Consider the following 22617-nt stretch of genomic DNA (forward strand, 5'->3'; position numbering starts at 1 on the left):
CCGTGTACTTGACCAAATGTCTGTGTTAAAAACAAGCCTACCTCCCGCTAAATGTTCCTCCACTCACACCCTCATTTTAGCCATTTCCACAATGGGATTAAAGTGCTGACTGCCCACTCGACCTTTGTCCTGCCTATCATCTTATTACCTCTATCAAGTCACCTCTCATCCTCCTTCACTCCGAAGAGATAACCCCTAGCTCATTCAACCTTTCCTCATTAGACATGCTCTCTAGCCCAAGGGTCCCCAGCCATTTTTGCACTGCAGACCAGTTTAATATTGACAATATTCTTGATGATCGGTTGGTGGCGGGGGGGGGGGGGTTAATCACGACCGGAATATAGGTGATAATTCAACTAAGTCACTTATAAGTGGCTAATACACTAAATTTTGTTCCTAAAATGGTTTATCTAACAAATTTAATATTAAAGACACAGTGCATATTTTCCCTGTATGAACATATAAAATCATTGCGACACACCAATATCGCTGAATCAGTGGGAGCCCTGGGCTTGTTTTCCTGCAACAAGACGGTCCCATCCAGTGGTGATGGGAGACAGCGATACTCAAAGGGGGTTCCTTATGTCCAGTCTGTTCCGCAATTTGGTTTTCGTTGCATTCATTGCAGAAAACCTTGCTTCACAAAGATATGCTGGAAATAGAAGCAACGTTTTCAGTGCTTTCGTGGCTATCTCAGGATATTTAGCCTTGACTTTGATCCAGAATGCCGGCAGAGATGTTATGTCAAACATACTTTTCAGCCCACCGTCATTTGCAAGCTCGAGGAGTTGATCTTCTTCCCGCGCTGACATGAATGACGCGTGGGTAATGATCTCGCGTGCGTTCAAGTTCCAACAGTGCGTGAGAGAGGGAATGAGGAAAGGTGCAGCTGACTCATATCGTTTCATATCATCAAATCATATCGTTTCCTTGCGGCCCGGTGTTTGGGGACGACTGCGCTAACCCAGGCATCACCTCCTCTGCACCCTCTCTAAAGCTTCTTCATCTGAGGAGACCAGAAGTGAACACAATACTCCAAATGTAGTGCAGTCAGAGTTTTGTAGAGCTGCAAGAGGTCGTGGCCATTGAACTCACTCCCCAACTAAGGAAGGCCAACACCCCATATGCTTTCCTAACAACCTTACCAATTTGTGTGGCAAATAATATTTGATTGTCTGTGAGACCGTTGTACAACTTCATTAGAATAAAACTAAATAGTAGTGATTATCCCTTATATTCTGCGTAGTGAGTAACCTGGTTAATTGGAGCAGAAGGTAATGTGGTTGTTGTGTTTGTGTTACTATTTTACATACCAATTGGATTTAAACATTACGTAAACTGTTCCTGGAAGCTCAAAACAGCAGGATTACAAAATAAGTTCCAGAGGGAAGTTATAAATCTATGTGGATTCAATAGGTCATTTATAGACCACATTCTGTCTTGGTGAAAATGCAATGCAATTGTGCAAAGTTTAACAAATGAAGAAATTTTGATTTTCAACATTGGTAAGAAGCAGTCTGAGCAGAAATCTTAGCCAGTTCCAACTTTGTGCTAATGGGACTGAAATAATAATCCCAGATGATCTGGAAAAGTGCAGTTCACTCTTAACATCAGGGAACAGCTGACAGAGTCAGCTGTTCTTTCTGCCGGTGAAATTCTTGCAAGTGCTGGTGCCAGCGACTTGGGAGCCGTCCCTTCTGCGTAAGACCCTCCTTAAAACCTACTTCTCCAAGCAAACATTTGCTTACCTGCCTGAAACGAAGCCTGGCATCAGTGACTGCAGCCCTATGAAGCAGCATTGTCATTCTCCTGTGTTACACATGCAGTGTAAGCACGGCTCCTTGTGGTTATAACACTGAAACTGGCCGTTGTTTCACTTTTACATGTTATTATACTTAGAGATACAGAATGCAAACAGGACCTACTGCCTCAATGAGCCTGCTACAGCTTGTAAGGAGTTTGTACGTTCTTGCCATGACTCCATGGGTTTCCTCCAGGTGCTCCAGTTTCCTCCCACAGTCCAAAGACGTACCGGTCGGTAGGTTACTTGGTCATTGTAAATTGTCCTGTGATTAGGCTAGGATTAAATCAGGAGATAGCTGGGCGGTGCAGCTCGAAGGGCCTATTCCACACTGTATCTCAATAAATTACACCTATGTGACCAAAAAAACCTACTAACCGGTATATCTTTGGACTGTAGGAAAGAAACAGAGCACCCAGAGGAAATCCACATGGTCATGGGGAGAAGGTGCAAACTCCTCACAGTGGCGGGAATTGAACCCATGTCACTGTCATCGTAATAGCATTACGCTAACTGCTACGCTGCCATGCTGTTGTGTCATTTGCAGCATACAGATAATATTGGGCTGCATACTGTTTATGAGGAATTAACAGTATCAGGAAATATTATTTTATTTGTAATTTCCAGGTCTTTAAGTTTTCAATGCAGACTGCAGACACTGCATTTCACAACTTCAATGTACCTTACAACCATCAAGCACCCTCACCATACCGGCCATGCTCTCGTATCACTGCTGCCCTTAGTGACGAGGTACAGGAACCTCAAGTCCCAGACCACCAGCTTCAGAAACAGTTATTACCCTTCAACCATCAGGCTCCTGGATCACTCACTCACTTTCAAGGACGCTACAACTCATATTCTCAGTATTATTTATTCATTATTATTACTTTTTTTTGTATTCACACGGCCTCATCAGTTTTTGCGCATAGGTTTTCATTGATTCTATTGAACCCCTTTGTTCTACTGTGAATGCCTGCAAGAAAACAAATCTCAAGGTAGTGTATGGTGACTTTTATGTACTTCTATTTTTGACTTTTTGAAGCATTATTTCACTTAGTTATTGTTCTAAGACACGGTCTGTGCCCAGTGAGTTCCCACATTGTTATTCTGCTGTCGCTGGAGTATTGTGTCTAGTTCCAGGTGCTGAACTTGAGGAAAGATGTAAATGGTTTGGTGAGGGTGCGGGAGAAAGTTACTGAAATGGTTCCAGAGTGCAGGAACTTTGTAAATTTTCCATCAAAACTAGGGTTGGGCTAGAGAGTATTGTGAGATTTGACAGAGGAATTTAAACTCAGTAGGAGTACAAACACTGTAGATGGAAAGACTGTATTTTGTGTAGATGACGACCTTCCTGCTGGGATATAGAATTGGGGACTTGGATTGACAGAGACTGGCTAAAAAAACAAACAAACAAGAGAAGCAGTTTTTTTTTCTCAAACTTATTTTCCCAAACTCCTGTCTCTCCTCCACCCTTACCCACCCACTCACTGTCCCTCCCTCCAACACCACCAACCCCCCTACCCACAGAGACACTCACCCTGACCCCAACCAGACAGAGACCCTCATGGTGAACCCCAACCACAGAGAGAGAGATCCTCAGCCTAACCCCCAACAGAGAGAAACCCTCATGCTGGCCCCTCACCACAGAGACCTCACCTCAACATATAAACATTGGCCCGGACCGAATCCCCTACATAACGCAGTGACTGAGGCAATCTGTAGGTCAGATACGAGCGCATTTGCTTTTCTTCCCCCCTGTGTGTTTGGATTTCCACCGTTTCTCGCTGCTGACCCTAGCGGTTGGAGCACGGATGTGCTCAGGAGAGTGATCTGTGGCCCTCTAAACCGACCTAAGCAGCGTAACGCCTTACAGCGATCGCGATTCGGTTTGTGAGGAGTTTGTACGCTCTCCCCTTGACCGCCTGTGTTTCCTCCGGGTGCTCCGGTTTCCTCCCACGTTCCAAAGACGTGCGGGTATGTTGCGGACATGCTGCGTTAAGGCCGGAAGCGTGGCGAGATGCGGGCTGCCCCCAGCACATCCTTGGACTGTATTGGTCGTCGACGCAAACGATGCTTCTCGCCGTATGACAAATACAGCTAATCCTTTCATCCCCCCTGTTTTTCGAACCAGGTTTTGAATTGTAACATTTAAGAGGAGTTTGCACGGGAAGGGTCTGGGTGCAGGTAAATGGGTCTAGGTCTAGGCAGAAGACCGGGTCGTATTGACTGGACCAGTTTCTGTGCTACAACTCTACATCGATTCCAACCCCTACCCTGAACAGAACAGACTTACAGACACCCTGACCTGCCCAGACCTAACAGACCGGACTCCGCACCTCCACCGAACACATTCTGGAGATCTGCCGAACCGCATCTTCTCCAACCACCAGCGGCGTCTGCCCCCATTTACCTCCTTCAGGAACCCACTAAACATTGCCAGGGCGCAGAGTGCCCGCTGCCAGCGAATGCCTTTCGCCTCCAAGTTCCGCAAAAGGTTAGTGTCGTGCATCCAGGGTCCTTGGAGCTGATTAGTACTGAGGTAAACCCCTTGTTTAGTTTCACCGAGAGTACTGGGTGCGGGGGCGAAGGTACCGTCACCGCCCCTCCGGACGGCGGCGGGGCGGTTCTGGGGCAACCGCGGTCCCGCCCCTCTCGGACTCAGCAAGCCGCTAGTCCCAGTCCGTCTCAGACACCCGAGCTGCGAAGAACACCTGGAGAAACCTGTCCGCTCCGCCACTGTCCCAGGAACGGAGAACCCCACCGCGATGGAGTGGAAACGACTGGCGTTGCTGTGCTGCGCCGCCACCGGCGTCCTGTTGGCGAGTAGGTGGACACTCTAACCCCTTCCTGCCCTTCAGTGGGGCATCAGAGCTCCCTCTGCAATGTTCCTCCAATTGGGTTACCCCCCCAACCTAACTCTCCCAACTCCCTCCGGGAGTATCTCACTACTCGACCCAAACGTCGACCCTAGATGGTGCCGACTCGCTGAGTTTATCCGGCACCTACAGTTTATTGTGTCTCCGTCCACCCTCTGCTTCAACTCCTCGCCCTCTCTCTTTCTATCTATTAATCCACTCCCCTATTCGTTCATCTGTCTCAGCTGACCTCTCCATCCACCTCTCCCTTTTCCTCCACACCCCTTCTCCCTTCCTCCCTACTTCCCTAACTATCTCCCTCTCTCAACTTCCCTTCCTCTTCCCCTCCCTCCTCTCCCTCCCCTTTCCCCTTCCCCTCCCCACTTCCCCTTCCCCCTCCATCCCCACTTCTCCTTCCCCCTCCCCTTTCTCCTTCTCCTCCTTCCCCTCCCCTCCCTCTCCATTTCCCCTTCCCCCTCCCTCCCACCCTCCCCACTTCCCCTTCCCCCTCCCCACTTCCTCTTCCCCCTCCCCACTTCCTCTTCCCCCTCCCCACTTCCCCTTCCATCCCAACTTCCTCCTCCCCTTTCTCCCTCCCCTCCTCTCCCTTCCTTCTTTCCCCCTCCTTCCCCTTCCCCTCCTCTCCCTCCTTTCCCCTTCCCGTCCCTTCTTTCCCCTTCCCCTCCTTCTCCATTTCCCCTTCCCTCCCCCTCTTTCACCCTCCCCCTCTTTCCCCTTCCCCTCTTCTCTTTTCCTCTGCCCCTTCCCTCCTCCCCTCCCCCTCATTTCCCCTTCTCCTCCTCTCCCTCCTTCCCCCTTCCCCCTCCCTCCTTCTCCCCTTCCCCCTCCTTCTCCCTTCCTCTCCTCTGCCTCCTTTCCCCTTCCCCTCCCCACCTTCCTTCTCCCTTCCCCTCCCTCCTTTCTCTCTCACTTTTCCTCCCTCCCCTTCCTCTCTCTCCCTCTCCCCTTTCTCCCACTTCCCCTTCCTCACCCTCCATCCCCCCTCCAACCCCCTCTCCCATCCTCTCTCCCACCCCCTTCCGCTCCCTTCCTCCGTCCCTGTCCTATCCCTCTCTCGTGTTTCTCTGCATCAGGACAGAAGAGCAGCTTTTTAACCCGAAACCTCAACAATCCCTCTTCCCTGCCAGCCCACACTGCTCCAACACACTGGAGCACTTCGTTTGTTGCTCCAGACGGCAGCATCTGCAGTCTCTTGTTTTATTGTAGTTGGAATATTCTGTGGAGAAACACCCCTCCTCTCCCCGTTTCTAATCTGTGAGCTGACCGGTGTTCCAGTGGGAAAGGGAGAGGCAGATGTGCACCCCAGTAGTTTGCCCTACCTGCACCCCACTCTCTGTTTCACTCTCACTTGTTTCTCTTGCAGTTCTGAGCCAGGTGGAGGGAGCCACGGTCCGGCTGGAGAAAGATGACGAGCCCCGTGATACAGAAAGTAAGGAGCATCCCAGCATAATTTACCATTCATCTCATATCTGCCAGCAAACAGACATCTCTCCCTCTCTGTCTCTCTCGCTCTCTCCCTGTCCCTCCCCTTTCTGTCCCTCTCCCCATTTAACTTTCCCCTTCTGTCTCCCCATCTCTCTCTCCCCCTCCCTGTCTGTTTGTCTCTTTCTCTCTCTCTCTCCATCTGTTTCTCTCTTTCTCCCCATCTGTCTCTCTCTCTCTCCCCATCTGTCTGCCTCCCTCTCTCTCTCCCATCTGTCTGTCTCCCTCTCCCCGTCTGTCTGTCTCTCTCTCCCCGTATGTCTCTCTCTCTCTCTCTCCAGTCTAGCTGTCTGTCTGTCTCTCCCCTATCTGTCTGTCTCTCTCTCCCCATCTGTCTGTCTGTCTCTCTCTCCATCTGTTTCTCTCTCTCTCCCCATCTGTCTCTCTCTCTCCCCATCTGCCTGTCTCCCTCTCTCTCCCATCTGTCTGTCTCCCTCTCTCTCCCATCTGTCTGTCTCCCTCTCCCCATCTGTCTCTCTCTCCCCACGTATGTCTCTCTCTCTCTCTCCGGTCTGGCTGTCTGTCTGTCTCTCCCCTATATGTCTGTCTCTCTCTCCCCGTCTGTCTGTCTCTCTCTCCCCATCTGTCTGTCTCCCTCTCTCCCCATCTGTCTGTCTCTCTCCCTGTCTGTCTGTCTCCCTCTCTCCCCATCTGTCTGTCTCTCTCCCTGTCTGTCTGTCTGTCTGTCTCTACCCATCTGTCTGTCTCTCTCTCTCTCCTCCGTATGTCTGTCTCTCTCTCCCCGTCTGTCTGTCTGTCTCTCCCCATCTGTCTCTCTGTCTCTCACCATCTGTCTCTCTCTCTCTCTCCCCGTCTCTCTCTCTCTCCCCGTCTGTCTGTCTCTCTCCCCGTCTGTCTGTCTCTCTCCCCATATGTCTGTCTGTCTCTCTCTCTTCCCGTCTGTCTGTCTCTCGCCCCGGTCTGTCTGTCTCTCCCCATATGTCTGTCTCTCTCTCCCCATATGTCTGTCTCTCTCTCCCCATCTGTCGGTCTCTCTCCCCATCAGTCTGTCTCTCTCTCTCTCCCCGGTCTGTCTGTCTCCCTCTCCCCCCATCTGTCTGTCTCTCTCCCCACCTATCTGTCTCTCTCTCCCCATCTGTCTGTCTCTCTCTCCATCTGTCTGTCTCTCTCTCCCCGTATGTCTGTCTGTCTCTTTCTCCCCCGTATGTCTGTCTCTCTCCCCATGTTTCTTTCTCTCTCCCTGCCTATCTGTCTCTCTCTCTCTCTCCCCGTCTGTCTCTCTCTCTCCCCATCTTTTTCTCTCTCTCCCCGTCTGTCTCTCTCCCTCCCCATCTGTCTTCCTCTCTCCATCTGTCTCTTTCTCCCTCTCTCTCTCTCTCCCCATCTGTCTCTCTCTCCCTGTCTGTCTCTCTCCCCCCATCTGTCTATGTCTCTCTCTCCCTGTCTGTCTGTCTCTCCCCATCTGTCTGTCTCTCTCCCTGTCTGTCTGTCTGTCTCTCCCCATCTGTCTGTCTCTCTCTCCTCCGTATGTCTGTCTCTCTCTCCCTGTCTGTCTCTCTCCCCGGTCTGTCTGTCTCCCTCTTCCCCATATGTCTGGCTCTCTCCCCACCTATCTGTCTCTGTCTCTCTCTCCCCCTCTCTCTCTCTCTCTCCCCGTCTCTCCCTCTCCCCCATCTGTCTCTCTCTCCCTCCCCCATCTGTCTCTCTCTCCCTCCCCCATCTGTCTCTCTCCCTCCCCGTCTGTTTGTCTCTCTCCCCGGTTTGTCTTTCTCTCTCTCCCCCATATGTCTGTCTGTCTCTCTCTCCCCCCGTCTGTCTGTCTCTCTCCCCGGTTTGTCTTTCTCTCTCTCCCCCATATGTCTGTCTCTCTCTCTCTCTCTCCCTCCCCATCTGACTCTCTCCCTCCCCGTCTGTCTCTCTCTCTCTCCCCGTGTGTCTCTCTCCCTCCCTGTCTGTCTGTCTGTCTCTCTCCCCCCACCTGTCTCTCTCTCCCCGTCTCTGTCTCTCTCTCCCCCGTCTCTGTCTCTCTCTCCCCGTCTGTCTCTCTCTCCCCTCTGTCTCTCTCTCCCCTGTCTGTCTGTCTCTCCCCCGTCTGTCTCTCCCTCTGTCCATTTCTCCCCCCTTGCCCCTCTCTCCCTCCCTCTGTCTCTCTTTCTGATTCTCCCTCTCCCTCTGTCTGTCTGTCCGTCTGTCTCTCTCTCTCTCTCTCTTTCTCTCTCTCCCCCTCCCCCTCCCCCTGTGTCTCCCTCTGCCCATCTCTCTGGCTCTGACTGTCACTCTGTCTAACTTTCTACCTGTCTCTCTGTTTGATCTCTCTCTCTCCCTCTCTCTGTCTCTCTCAGTCTGTCTCTCTGTCTTTTTTTCCTGTCTGACAGTCTTGCATTCTCACTCTCTCTCTCTCTCTCTCTCTCTGTACGCCTGTCCCTCTCTCACTCTCTGTCTTCCTCAACCTCACAGGCACCAAGAAGCGCATTTTTATGTCTGAGCCGGCTGCCTCGACCTTTCTGAAACGGCGAACCAGGCGATCCACCGCGGCTGAGCTGGCGGGTGAGCAGCAGGAGGGAGAGGGGTGTGAACGAAAGAGGAGAAGGGAGGAAACCAGGGCCGGTGTACAGGTGATCCTCTGTGGCTGAGTGTGAGTAGGTGGAGGGAGAGAGAACAAATTAAAAAGATCGAGGCAGAGACGGGGTAAGGGAGGATAAGGGAGGTGGAGGGAGAAAAGGAGAGAAGGGATTAGAGGAAGGGAGAGAGGCAGAGAGTAGAAAATATAAAAGACTGGAAGGGAAGGTGAGGGAGACATAGAGGAAGGAATTGAGAATAGTGGGAACAGATAAATAAGGAGAGGAAGAGAGGGAAAGGTAGAAGGGGACACGAGAGTCTGCGGTTGTGGAGGAACCCACGGGGGTTGGCTGTGTCAGTGGGGTGAGAGAGAAATTGCTAACGTTTTGGGTAGAGTAGTGAGATACTCCCAGCGAGGGAGATAGGAGAGCTACACTAAGAGAAGGGGCATACTTGGCCTGTTCTCTGCACACGTGACATCTTTTAAAACCTGTTAGCCATTGAGTTAATAAGGAAGTGTCGTGGCCTCTGCATTTCCGGGAATTTATGTCGCTTATAGGGCTGAAGGTGTTACATTTGAATGCACAATACTTGGAAAAAGGTAGATAATTTTGTAGCGCAGTTAGAGATTGGTAGGTATGATAAGAAGGCATCATTGAGTTGTGGCTGAAAGCAGATCATAGTTGGGAGTTTTACATCCAAGAATACACATTGTGTCGGAAGGACAGGCAGGTACACAGAGGGAATAGGGTGTCTCTGTTGGTAAAAAATGAAATCAAATTCTTAGAAAGAGATGACATAGGATCAGAAGATGTAGAATCCCTGTGATTAGGCTCAATAAGGATGATGGAGAAAGTCTCTTCACAGCAGCTACTGATGGATGGGAATTTAAATACTGGTCAAGAGACAATGTGAGGAAAATCCTTCACTCAGATTAGTTCTGATCTGGAATTCACTGCTGTAACCAGAGGGAAAAAGTTAATGTTTTTGATAATCGGAGTCTTTTACTAGAGGGCATAGTTTTAAGGTGAGAGGGTGAAAGTTTGACGGGGATACACTGGGTAATTTTGTTTTAGACAGAGTGTATTAGGTACCTTGGAGTGTGCTGCTGATCGGAGATGGTGGAAGAAGACACAGTAGTGGCATTTAGGAGTTAGTTCGACAGATCCATGGTCACATAGGGAATGGAGGGATGTGGATATGGGCAATGTGCAGTGAGATGGGATTAGTTTAATCTGGCATCAAGGTTGGCACAGACATTGTGAGCCGCAGGGCCTGTTCCTGCGCTGTACTAAGGGAACTGCAAAGGCACTTACGAGAAATAACTTGCAAGCTGTGGGAATGCAACAGGATTGCTGTACCAGACACAGTGGGCCAAATGGTGCTCTTATTCTCCACAGAAGCGGCCTAACTTGATGAGTAGTTCCGTTTCCAAGTCATATTTTGTACTTATTGTTAAAATAATCTTTCCCGCAGCGGAAAACCAACAGAGGCTCGCTGCTGACGAGCGAAGGAAGGAATACCACGAGGAACAGTTGAACGAATGGGAGAATTATGTGGAGGAGGTGCAGGATGGTAAGAGGTCAAAGTCTCTGCAGGTGATAAGTGAAACTGAAAAGCAGTCTAGAAGACAGAACATTACAACACACTACAGGCACTTTGATCCATGATGCTGTGCTGACCTTTTAATCTATTTTGAGAGCAATCTGACCCTTCCCTCACATTATAGCCCTCAACTTTTCTATCATCTTTGTGTTTATCTAAGAGTCTCTTAAATGTCCCTAATGGATTTGCCTCTACCACCACCCCTGGCAATGCGTTCCTGCTGTTAGGCAGGAACCTGAGAGCACAAATTGGGAGTAGATGTTCTCAGGTAATGTGTAGTGAAGATATGAGGCTTGTTTAGGAGCACTTGCATGGGGTTCTGGATAGGTTTGTCCCATTGAGGCAGGGAAAAGATATAAGGGTGAAGGAACCATGGTTGACAAGAGAAGTGGAACATTTGGTCAAGACGAAGGAGGAAGCTTACTTGAGGTTTAGGAAGCAAGGATCAGACAGAGATCTTGAGAGTTATAAGGTAGTCATGAAGGAGTTTAAGGAATTTAGGAGAGCCTGAAGGGGGTCATGAGAAGGCCTTGGTGCGTAGGATTAAGGAAAACCCCAAGGTAATCTACAGATAAGTGAAGAACAAAAGGATGTAAATGGCTAATGTGACAGGGCATAATTTTAAGGTGTTTGGTTCAAAGTGTGGGGGGGGGGAGGGGGGGATGTCAGAGGCAGTTTTTTCACTCAATGACGGGTAAGTGCTTGGGATGCTTGGCCGGGGTGGTGGTAGAAGCATATACTTTAGGGAGATTTAAGAGAATTTTGGATAGGCACATGGATGAAAGAAAAATGGAGTGCTATGTGGGAGGGAAGCACTAGATTTATCTTTAGAGTAGATTAAAAGGTCGGCACAATATTATGGGCCAAAGATGCTGTGCTGTACTGTATTGTTAGGTGAGAGACATTAATTGGTAAACTAAAAACTGGTAAAATTGGTGCATTCTTGTCACAGGTACCAAGTGAAAAACTTGTGTTGCACACCATGTATACAGATTAATTCACTACAGCAGTCCTTTGAGGTTGAACAAGTCAGTGCAGGCAGACAATAAGGTGCAATAGTCTTATGACAGCGGGGTAGCAGTTGTCCTGGAGCCTGGTAATACGTGCTTTCAGGCTTTTGTAGCTCATTGGGAGGGGTGGCAAGAGATTATCTGGGTTGGGCGGAGTCTTTGATTTTGCTAGTGCTTACCAAGGCAGTGAAAAGTATAGACAGGGTTAACAGAGGGGAGGCTGGTTCCATCGTGCGCTGAGCAGTGTCCACAATTCTGCAGTTTCTTGTGGTCATAGTCAGAGCAGTTTCCATACCAACTTAGGATGCTTCCTTGGTGCATCAATAAAAACTTGTAAGATCAAAGGGGACTTATAACCATATAACAATTACAGCACGGAAACAGGCCATCTCGGCCCTTCTAGTCCGTGCTGAACTCTTACTCTCACCTGGTCCCACCGACCTGCACACAGCCCATAACCCTCCATTCCTCTCCTGTCCATATACCTATCCAATTTAACTTTAAACGACAACAGAGAACCTGCCTCAACCACTTCTGCTGGAAGCCCATTCCACACAGCTACCATTCTCTGAGTAAAGAAATTCCCCCTCATGTTACCCCTAAACTTTTGTCCTCTAACTCTCAACCCATGTCCCCTTGTTTGAATCTTCCCCACTCTCAATGGAAAAGGTCTAACCATGTCAACTCTATCAATCCCCCTCGTAATTTTAAACACCTCTATCAAGTCCCCCCTCAACCTTCTACGCTCCAAAGAATAAAGACCTAACTTGTTCAACCTTTCTCTGTAACTTAGGAGATGAAACCCAAGCAACATTTTAGTAAACCTCCTCTGTACTCTCTCAATTTTATTGACATCTTTCCTATAATTCGGTGACCGGAACTGTACACAATACTCCAGATTTGGCCTTACCAATGCCTTATACAAATTCAACATTACATCCCAACTCCTATGCTCAATGCTTTGATTTATAAAGGCCAGCATACCAAAAGCTTTCTTCACCACCCTATCCACATGAGATTCCATCTTCAGGGAACTATGCACCATTATTCCTAGATCCCTCTGTTCTAAAGCATTCTTTAATGCCCTACTATTTACCATGTATGTCCTATTTTGATTAGTTCTACCAAAATGTAGCACCTCACATTTTTCAGCATTAAACACCATCTGCCATGCTGAATTTCTTTATCCTCTTGGGGAAGTAGAGGAACTGGTGAGTTTTTTTAACCGTGACGTCAACGTGGTCGGATCAGGACGGGCTGTTGGTGATGTTCATTCATAGGTACTTGGATCTCTCAATCCTATCAACCTGAGCACCGATGATGTAGACAGGAGATGGTGTACCACTCCCCTTCCTGAAGTCAATGACCAGCTCTTTGGCTTTACTAACATTAAGGGAAAGGTTGTTGTCATGACACCATGTTGATAAACTCTTTATCTCCTTCCTGTACTCAGACTCATTGTTAATTGAGATTTGGCCCACCATGGTTCATGGCCAACAAAGGGAGCAGGATCAGGCCATTTGACCCATTGAGACTGCTCCACCATTGCATCATGGCTGATTTATTGCCCCCCTCAATCCCATTCTCCTGATTTCTCCCTGTAACCTTTGACACCCTGATTAATCAAGAACATATCGACCTCCGCTTTAAATATACCCAGTCACTTGGCCTCCACAGCCTTTGTAGCTTTGAATTCCACAGATTCTCCACCCTCTGGCTGAAGAAATTCCTCATCTCTGTCTTAAATGTGAAATTTCTTAGGAACACATCTATCATGTTACAGCAGAACTACCTGTAGTTCCAATTTCCAGGCAACCAGCAATGCAAAAGTCTATCTGAGTTCAAAGAATTATACCACATAGAAACAGGCCCTTTGGCCCAACTGGCCTATGCTGAGCAAGATGCTCCATCCAGGTCAGGCCCATTTGCCAGTCTTTGGTACACAGCTCTCTAAACATATCTACGTATATGTCCAAATGTCTTTTAAAAGTTGCTATTGTACCTGCCTCAACCACTTCCTTTGGCAGCTCATTCCACATAAATACTCTTTGTGATCAAGGGATACCCCACAAGTTCCGATCAAATCTTTCCCTTCTTGCCTTAAACCTTTTCCCTCTAGTTCTTGATTCCCCAATCTTGGGAAAAAGACTGAGTGCATTCAACCTATCTATGCCCTAATGATTTTGAACACGTGTGGGACTTACGCTCTAAGTATTAAAGTTCGAGTATGTCCAACCTCTCCCTGTGACTGAGTCCCTCAAACCTTAGAAACATTCTTGTAAATCTTTTCACACTCTTTCCAGTTTAATAACACCTTTTCTGTAGCAAGATGACCGAAACTGAAAGCAATATTTCCAGCACACGCAGATTTTCTGGTTTTTGCAATATTTCAAGTGTGGTCTCACCAGTGTCTTGCACATCTACACATGACCTTCCAATTTTGTATACTCAGTGCCCTGGCTGATGTAGTTGTACTCCAATCACTCTGTTCTACAACGCTTCTCAGGGCCCTGCCATTTACTGAGGAAATCCCATGTGGATTTGACTTTCGGAAATGCAACATCTCACACTCCATTTGCCATTCCTTGGCCCACTTACCCAGCTGATCATTATATCGTTGGTGTAAAGTTAGTCACAGTCATCCTCATGGGGACATAGTTAACAATTTCAATTTGATATATTTTCTTTTCTTAATCATTCCACAGAGCAATATGAAAGGAATCGTGAAAGGGTTGAATCATGGCGTCAATGGCATTATGATGGCGTTTATCCTCCCTATCATTACAACCGTTACTATTATTAAAAGAAAGTCACAACCTAGCTCCTTGGAGTGAAGGTGTGTGTTATGGTTTAAGTGATGTCTAACTAACAGATGTGTTTTACAGTAAAGTAGGAGAATGACCAAAATTATATTTCAGTTTTAATGCAATTGCTTTTAGAAGATAAACAAAGCTTTGGTAAACACAGTATCCTTACATTTTCAATAAGTTCAGAAATATTAAATATTTTATTAAGGAAGTCTATGTTTTGTGAAAAAATATGAAGAACTTGCGAGTAGCGATTTTTGTAGAGTCATAGAACATTACAGCACAGAAACAGATCCTTCAGCCCATTTACTCCATGCTGAACTATTGTGCTGCCTAGTTCCATGCATCTGCATCTGGACCATAGCCCTCCACACCCCTCCCATCAATGTACTTGTCTAAACTTCTCTTAAATGTTGAAATCAAACCCCATCCACCTCTTCCACTGGCAGCTCATTCCACACTTTCACCACCCTCTGAGTGAAGAATTTTCCCTTATGTTCCTCTTAAACATTTCATCTTTCACATTTAACCCATGACCTACAGTTCTAGTCCCACCCAATCTTACAGGTAAAAGCCGGTTTGCATTTACCCTATCTATACCCCTCATAATTTTGTATTCCTCTATCAAATCTCCCCTCATTCTCCTATGATCCAGGGAATAAATTCCCAGCCAGTCCAACCTTTCCCTATAACTCAGCTCCTCAAGTCCTGGCATCATCCTTGTAAATTTTCTCTGTATGTACTCTTTCAATCCTATTGATAACTTTCCTGTAGATAGGTGATCGAAACTGTTCACAATACTTCAAATTAGGCCTTGCCAATGTCTTATTCCATGAATGATATGAGTTTACAAAGGAACTACCAAAATCATCCTATTGAAATCTTTTCTCTTGGGTTAGATTTAAACTAAATCCATTTTAAAGTCTGTAACAAGCTTGAAACACTGCCAACTTGTCTTGAAATATTTGAGCTGTTTAACTTACTTTTTATAGTATTATTTTTCTTTGTGTGTTTAACCCGTACCACAATTGTATGTAAAATAGAATAATGTAGCAGAATAAATATTAACCCCATTGTTTTTGTTGGTTTTGACTTTGTCATAAGTTTAACATGAATTATTATGGTGGGTTCAGTGTGCTGTAGTGATAATTAAAAATAATGTTGGTCATTCTGTTAATCTATGAAACTTAAAACATTTTGTAGTCAGATCTACAAAGACAAAAGTGCAATAAATTGTAATGATATCAATGTCTCATGGTAATACTCTGTTGTCATTCAGTTGTGCTCTCTCTCTATTAAAGACAAAGTTAACATTCATTTTGAGAGGACTAGAATACAAAAGCAAGAATGTAATGCTGAGGCTTTAAAAGGTATTGTTTAGACCGCACTTGGAACCTGGTGAACAGTTTTCAACCGCTTCTCTAAGAAAGGATGTGTTGGCATTAGAGAAGGTCCAGAGAATGTTCACAAGGATGATCCCAGAAATGAAAGAGTCAACGTATGAGGAACATTTGACTCTGGGCCTGTACTCACTGGAGTTTAGGAGGATGAAGGGGGGATCTCATTGAAACCTATCAAATATTAAAAATATCTGGATAGAGTGGATGTGGAGAGGATATTTCCTACAGTGGGGGAGTCTAGCAACAGAGGGTGCAGACTCAGAATAGAGGAACGTCCACTTAGAACAGAGACAAGGAAGAATTTCTTTAGCTAGAGGGTGGTGAATCTGTGGAATTCATTGCCACAGACTTTTGTGGAGGCCAAGTCATTGGGTATATTTAAAGCGGAAGTTGATAGATTCTTGTTTAGTAAAGGTGTCAAAGGTTACAGGGAGAAGGCAAGAAAATGAGGTTGAGAGGGATAATAAGTCAGCTGTGATGGGATAGCAGAGTAGACTCAATGGGCTGAATAGCCTAATTCTGCTCTTATATCTTATGGTCTTAAGCATGGACATTCAATCTAGGCTGCTCCCCCGACACTGAGCATCGAGCATCACTTACCTCCAGTTCTATTCCATGGGTGCCAAGCCGGTTCATGGGGAACAGCAACTCTTCCACAGACGGGGCTGGTAATTTGTGAGGTGGTCTGCTCCGGCTATTGATAATGCTAGGTCCATGTCCAATCCTGATCAAAATTCACAATGCCACATCAGTTGGAGCAGTCGTGGTCCAGAGATTACTGGGGCCACGGGAAGGGGTCGTGCATTTCTTCCAAGAAAGCTTTGTGAACATCCTTGAATCTTTTCTTCTATGCACATGGTAACCTCTTCCCATGACAGAGCTGGTAGTAGTGCTTGATGTTGGATATGAGAGCCTACTGCACACACAGGTCGCCCCAGGCTTTCTCAGTCAATTTTGGTTCTACCAGCTGTTCCCCTCTCTCCTAATGGCCCCATTCTCACTTCCTTTACTTATCAGTGTCCAGCACTGGTAGCATTTTGTGTTCCTGCTCATCTCCCTCCAGCCGGCTCCACCCTCAGCCTGAGGCCCTGAGACATTGGCTCAGGTCTAATCGGACACCTTGTCTTCTCTCTACCCTGACTCTGTCTGTCCTTCCAATGCGCTGATGGAAGACAGGTGGCATCGAGTGGGCAATGGACTGTAGTCTGGTGGGCACATCTACACCAATGGGATGGATATGGGATTGTGAAATCTCACTGTGACACCGAACTCGGGCTGACAGGAAGATCGTGCTCTTACGCTCTGGCATTCCCTCAGGAGAGAAAACACATGTCTTTTGATCTTCCCCAATTTTCACCCTCTGCATGGAGATGCTAAAGTTCCACAGAGTTGGGGAACAATACAGTGTTTTTACCATTTGAACATCCTCTGTTGCACATTCCAATTACATTTTTCTGCAGAACGTATTTGCTAAAACAACTAACTCAAAAGAAGTTAGTGAATATTGATATAGACACAGAGCCAACACCTGCAGGAGTGTAGCAATGCTACTGGAGATACAACCACAATAATGTGGGATCTGATATTTACCTCTTCCGTTTATTCCCAGGAGTTGTCTGCAGCTCCTTACTGGTTCTGATCTGACTGAAAAGACCATTATATGACTTTAAAATGATGAATCCATTACCAGATGTTCTGAGTATGTGTCTATCCACAAACAAAAAATCTTGAGTTCATCTAAGGAGATCAGCTGTAGGAAACACTAACTCAGTCTATCTTGGACTAAATCATTAATGCTATTCCAGCCAAATTAAATATTCTGCATTTGCATCAATAATCTAACCGGAAATTTCTAAGAGACGACATTATGAGGACATGGCTGATAAATACTTAAAAGACTATTTCTAAAATTACTTTTTTCTTAGAGATGGAAATCTTTCCATCTAGGATACCCATCATCTGAGGCAAATAACTGGAGGTGAAAGGTCATAAAAAATAGGAGCAGGAGTAGGCCATCCGGCCCATCGAGCCCGTACCGCCATTCAATAAGATCATGGCTGATCTGTCCATAAACTCAGCTCCATCTACCTGTCTTTTCCCCATAACCCTTAATTCTTTTACTATGTAAAAACATATCTAACTGAATCTTAAATATATTTAGTGAAAAAGCCTCAACTGCTTCCCTGGGCAGAGAATTCCACAGATTCACCACTCTCTGGGAAAAACAGTTTCTCCTCATCTCCGTCCCAAATCTTCTCCCCTGAATCTTGAGGCAATGTCCCCTAGTTCTAGTTTCATCTACCAATGGAAACAACTTTCATACTTCTATCTTATCTATCTCTTTCAAAATTTTGTATGTTTCTATATGATACCCCCTCATTCTTCTGAATTCCAGAGAGTATAGTCCCAGGTGACTCAATCGCTCCTCATTGGTTAACCCCTTCATCCCTGGAATCAACCTGGTGAACCTCCTCTGCACTGCCTCCAAAGCCAGTATATCCTTCCTCAAGTATGGAGACCAGAACTGCACACAGTACTCCAGGTGTGGCCTCACCAGTACCCTGTATAGTTACAACATGACCTCCCTACTCTTGAATTCAATCCCTCTAGCGGAAGATCCCTCTATAAGAAGGCAAACGGAAGGTCAACATTCCGTTTGCCTTCTTAATAACCTGTTGTACCCACAAGCCAACTTTTTGCAATTCATGAACAAGCACTCCCAAGTCCCTCTGCACAACAGCATGCTGCAATCTTTCACCATTTAAATAATAATCTGCTCTTCTATTATTCCTTCCAAAGTGGATAATCTTGCATTTACCAAGTTGTATTCCAGCTGCCAGACCTTGACCCACTCACTTAACCTATCTATATCCCTCTGCAGACTTTCCGTATCCTCTGTATAATTTGCTTTTCCACTCAGTTTAGTGTCATCGTCAAATTTTTCTACGCTACACTCAGTCCTCTCTTCCAAATCATCAAGGTAAATGGTAAGCAGCTGTGGGCCCAGCACCGACCCCTGCGGCACCCCACTCACCACAGACTGCCAACCGGAGAAACACCCATTTATACTAACTCTTTACCTTCTATTGGATAACCAATCCACTATCCATGCCAATGCACTTCCTCCAACTCCATGCATCCATATCTTATTTATAAGTCTCTTGTGTGGCACCTTATTGAACGCCTTCTGGAAATCCAAGTATACGACATCCACCTGTTCCCCTCTATCCACTGCACTCATTATGTCCTCAAAGAACTCCAGTAAGTTTGTCAAACAGGACCAGCTCTTTCTGAATCCATGCTGGGTCTGTCTAATGGAACCACTCCTTTCTAAATGTTTCGCTATTTCTTCCTTAATGACATCTTCAAGCATTTTCCCGACTACAGATGTTAAGCTAACTGGCCTGTAGTTGCCCGTCTTTTGATTACATCCTTTTTAGAAAGTGGCAGGACATTTGCTGTCTTCCAATCCGCCGGGACCTGTCCAGAGTCTAGAGAGGTCATTCTGAAGCCCCAGTTTTCTACTACAAGTTTAGACTGAAATTATAACCAATTGATATTTTAAGAACATAGAACAGTACAGGGCATTTGGCCCATAATCTTGTGCAGACCTTTTAATCTACTCCAAAATCAATCTAACACTTCCCTCTCACATAGCCCTACATTTTTCTATCATCCATGTGCCTATCTAAGAGTCTCTTAAATGTCCCTAATGTGTCTGCCTCTACCACTACCTCTGGTAATGTGTTTCATGCATTCACCACTCTGTGTAAAAAATCTACCTTTGACATCCCCCTATACTCTCCTCCAATCACCTTAAAAGTCTGTAATCTTGTGGTAGCCATGGCAGCACTGGGAAAAGGCACCGACTATGCCTCTTATCATCTTACACACCACCATCAAGTCACTTCACATCTCAACACACACAACACACACAACACATTGGAGGAACTCAGCAGGTCGGGCAGCATCCGTGGAAAAGATCGGTCAACGTTTTGGGCTGGAACCCTTCGTCAGGACTGTAGGGGGAAGGGGCAGAGGCCCTATAAAGAAGGTGGGGGGAGGGTGGGAAGGAGAAGGCTAGTAGGTTCCGGGTGAAAAACCAGTAAGGGGAAAGATAAAGGGGTGGGGGAGGGGAAGCAGGGAGGTGATAGGCAGGAAAGATGAAGAAGGAACAGGGGAAAACACAATGGGTAGTCGAAGGAGGCAGAGCTATGAGGGAGGTGGTAGGCAGCTGGGGGAGGGGGCAGAGTGACATAGGGATAGGGGAAGGGAGGGGGAGGGAATTACCGGAAGTTGGAGAATTCTATGTTCATACCAAGGGGCTGGAGACTACCTAGACAGTATATGAGGTGTTGCTCCTCCAACCTGAGTTTAGCCTCATTTCTGCTGGGGTCATCTATTGCATCCGGTGCTCCTGGTGCGGCCTCCTCTACATCAGTGAAACCCGACGCAGATTGGGGGACTGCTTCGTTGAGCACCTCCGCCCCGTCCACCAAAACCAACAGGATCTCCCAGTAGCCACCCACTTCAGCTCTGCTTCCCACTCCCATTCAGATATGTCCATACATGGCCTCCTCTACTGCCATGATGAGGCTAAACTCAGGTTGGAGGAGCAACACCTCATATACCGTCTAGGTAGTCTCCAGCCCCTTGGTATGAACATAGAATTCTCCAACTTCCGGTAATTTCCTCCCCCTCCCTTCCCCTATCCCTATGTCACTCTGCCCCCTTCCCCAGCTGCCTATCCCCTCCCTCATAGTTCTGTCTCCTTCTACTACCCATTGTGTTTTCCCCTATTCTTTCTTCACCTTTCCTGCCTATCACCTCCCTGCTTCCCATCCCCCACCCCTTTATCTTTCCCCTTACTGGTTTTTCACCTGGAACCTACCAGCCTTCTCCTTCCCACCCTCCCCCCACCTTCTTTATAGGGCTTCTGCCCCTTCCCTCTACAGTCCTGACGGAGGGCTCCAGCCCAAAACGTCGACCGATCTTTTCCACGGATGCTGCCCCACCTGCTGAGTTCCTCCAGCGTGTTGTGAGTGTTGCTTTGACCCCAGCATCTGCAGATTATTTTGTGTTTACACTTCACATCTCCCTAGCTTGCTCAGCCTTTCCTCATCAGACATGCTGTCTAATCCAGGGAAATACTCTTTGCATCCTCCCTAAATCTTCTGCATCCCTGCTATAAGGAGGCGACCAGAACTGAACATAATACTCCAAGGGTAGTCCATCCATTGTTTTATAGAGCTGCAACATTACCCTGTGACTCTTGAACTCAATCCCTTAACTAATGGAGGCCAACACACCATATATCTCTTAACCACCATATCAATTTATCTGTCAACTTTGAGGGATCTATGGAGTTGGATTCCAAGATCTCTCTGTTCTTCCACACTGCTAAGAATCCTACCATTAATCTTGCACTCTGCCTCCAAGTTCAACCTTCCAAAGTGCATCACTTCACACTTTTTACGGATTGAACATGATATGCCATTTCTTAGCCTGGCTCTACATTCTGTAAATGTCCTGCTGTAACCTACGGCAACCTTCTACACTATGCACACCACCACCAACATTCATGTCATCTGCAAACTTACTAACCCACCCATCCATTTCCTCATCTGTCATTAATAAAAATAACTAAGACCAGGGGATCCAGAACAGAACCCTGGAGACACCACTAGTCACTCATCTCCAGGCAGAATATGCTCCATCTCAGAATCAGGTTTAATATCACTGGCATATGTCATGAAATTTATTGTTTTGCGGTAGCAGTACTTTGCAATGCATAATAAAAAAGCTATAAATTAAGTAGGTAGTGCAAAAAGAGAGAAAATAAAATACAGTGAGCTGATGTTCATTGCTTCAAGGTCCATTCAGAAATCTAATGGTGGAGGGGAAGAAGCTGTTCCTAAAAATTGAGTGTGTGTCTTCAGGCTCCTGTGCCATCTACTTGATGGTAGCAATGAGAAGAGGGCATGTCCTGGGTGATGGGGGTCCTTAATGATGGATGCCACCTTCTTGAGGCATCGCCTTTTGAAGGTGTCCTGGATGCTGGGGAGGCGAGTGCCCATGGGGAGGCAGAGTTTACTGCTTTGTACACCAACTTGCGCAGTGGCCCCTCTGTACCAGACGGTGATGCAACCAGTTAGAATGCTCTCCATGGTATATCTGTAGAAATTTGCAAGTGTCTTTGGTGACATAGTAGTAGGCACGCCGTTGATCAGGAGTGACCATGGATGTTAAGCAAGCCAGGGCAGTCCAATATGGAGAGCAAGCTGTTGCCCATGCAGTAGCCTTCCCCCCTCTCCACACAGCTGATGAATCCAAAGGAATGGCAAGGACCAGCAGCATCACAGAAGTTGCCAGTCAGCCATGAACTCAATGTAAGTCTGCCTTCAGGACTCCAGCTCCAGATTTTTCCTCAAGGTTTACTCACAAAGCCTTTCCTGTGAGTCGATGTAGCCCCAAAGCAGTGGAGGTTAAAACCAGAGCTTTCCTTCTCCTAGATGAGCTGCCAACCGTAGCTGACGGGCCCCATCTGCCCAAGGCAACTGGTTTTAAGGTGTCAGTAACCTGCATTTGCCCTTTCTCTGGTCAGTAGAAATGGCTCCGTTGGGCTTAGTAGCTAAGGCACACGTGAAGGCCAGGAGCCGGACTTGGGTGTCAGAAGCTATTTGAGACAGACCCATGCCATTGACAGCATTTAATAGGTAATGGAAGCTTATCCCCACTACCACCCCCCCAACCCCCAGCTATGACAACCTTAAGGAACTGGTAACATATCAATTCTCCTCAATCTCCTAATGAAATATAGCCATTGTTGTGCCTTCTTTGTAATTGCATCAATATATTGGGCCCAGGATAGATCCACAGAGATGTTGACACCTAGAACTTGAAGCTACTCAGTTCTCACCCTTTCCACTTCTGATCCCTCTGAGGACTGGTGTGTGTTCCCTCGACTTCCCCTTCCTGAAGTCCACAATCAATTCCTTGGTCTTACTGATGCTGTGCAAGGATGTCACTGCGACACCACTCAACCAGCTGATCTTTCTTGCTCCTGTACACTTCCTTATCACTGTCTGAAATTCTGCCAACAATAGCTGTGTTGTC

The 22617-nt window shown here is 46.8% G+C and overlaps 1 protein-coding gene across 1 annotated transcript; it reads left to right on the forward strand.

Moving 5' to 3' along the window:
- The first annotated feature begins 4465 nt into the window (after positions 1-4465).
- Positions 4466-15353, forward strand: ucmaa (upper zone of growth plate and cartilage matrix associated a). The gene is made up of 5 exons (XM_072241245.1): positions 4466-4624; positions 6041-6106; positions 8578-8667; positions 10156-10254; positions 14000-15353. Exons 1-5 carry the CDS (start codon positions 4567-4569, stop codon positions 14095-14097), a joined length of 411 nt encoding a protein of 136 aa, XP_072097346.1. The 5' UTR covers positions 4466-4566; the 3' UTR covers positions 14098-15353.
- The last annotated feature ends 7264 nt before the right edge of the window (positions 15354-22617 follow it).

The sequence above is a fragment of the Mobula birostris genome, chromosome 23 (genome assembly GCF_030028105.1).
Source record: "Mobula birostris isolate sMobBir1 chromosome 23, sMobBir1.hap1, whole genome shotgun sequence".
NCBI classification, from domain to species: domain Eukaryota; kingdom Metazoa; phylum Chordata; class Chondrichthyes; order Myliobatiformes; family Myliobatidae; genus Mobula; species Mobula birostris.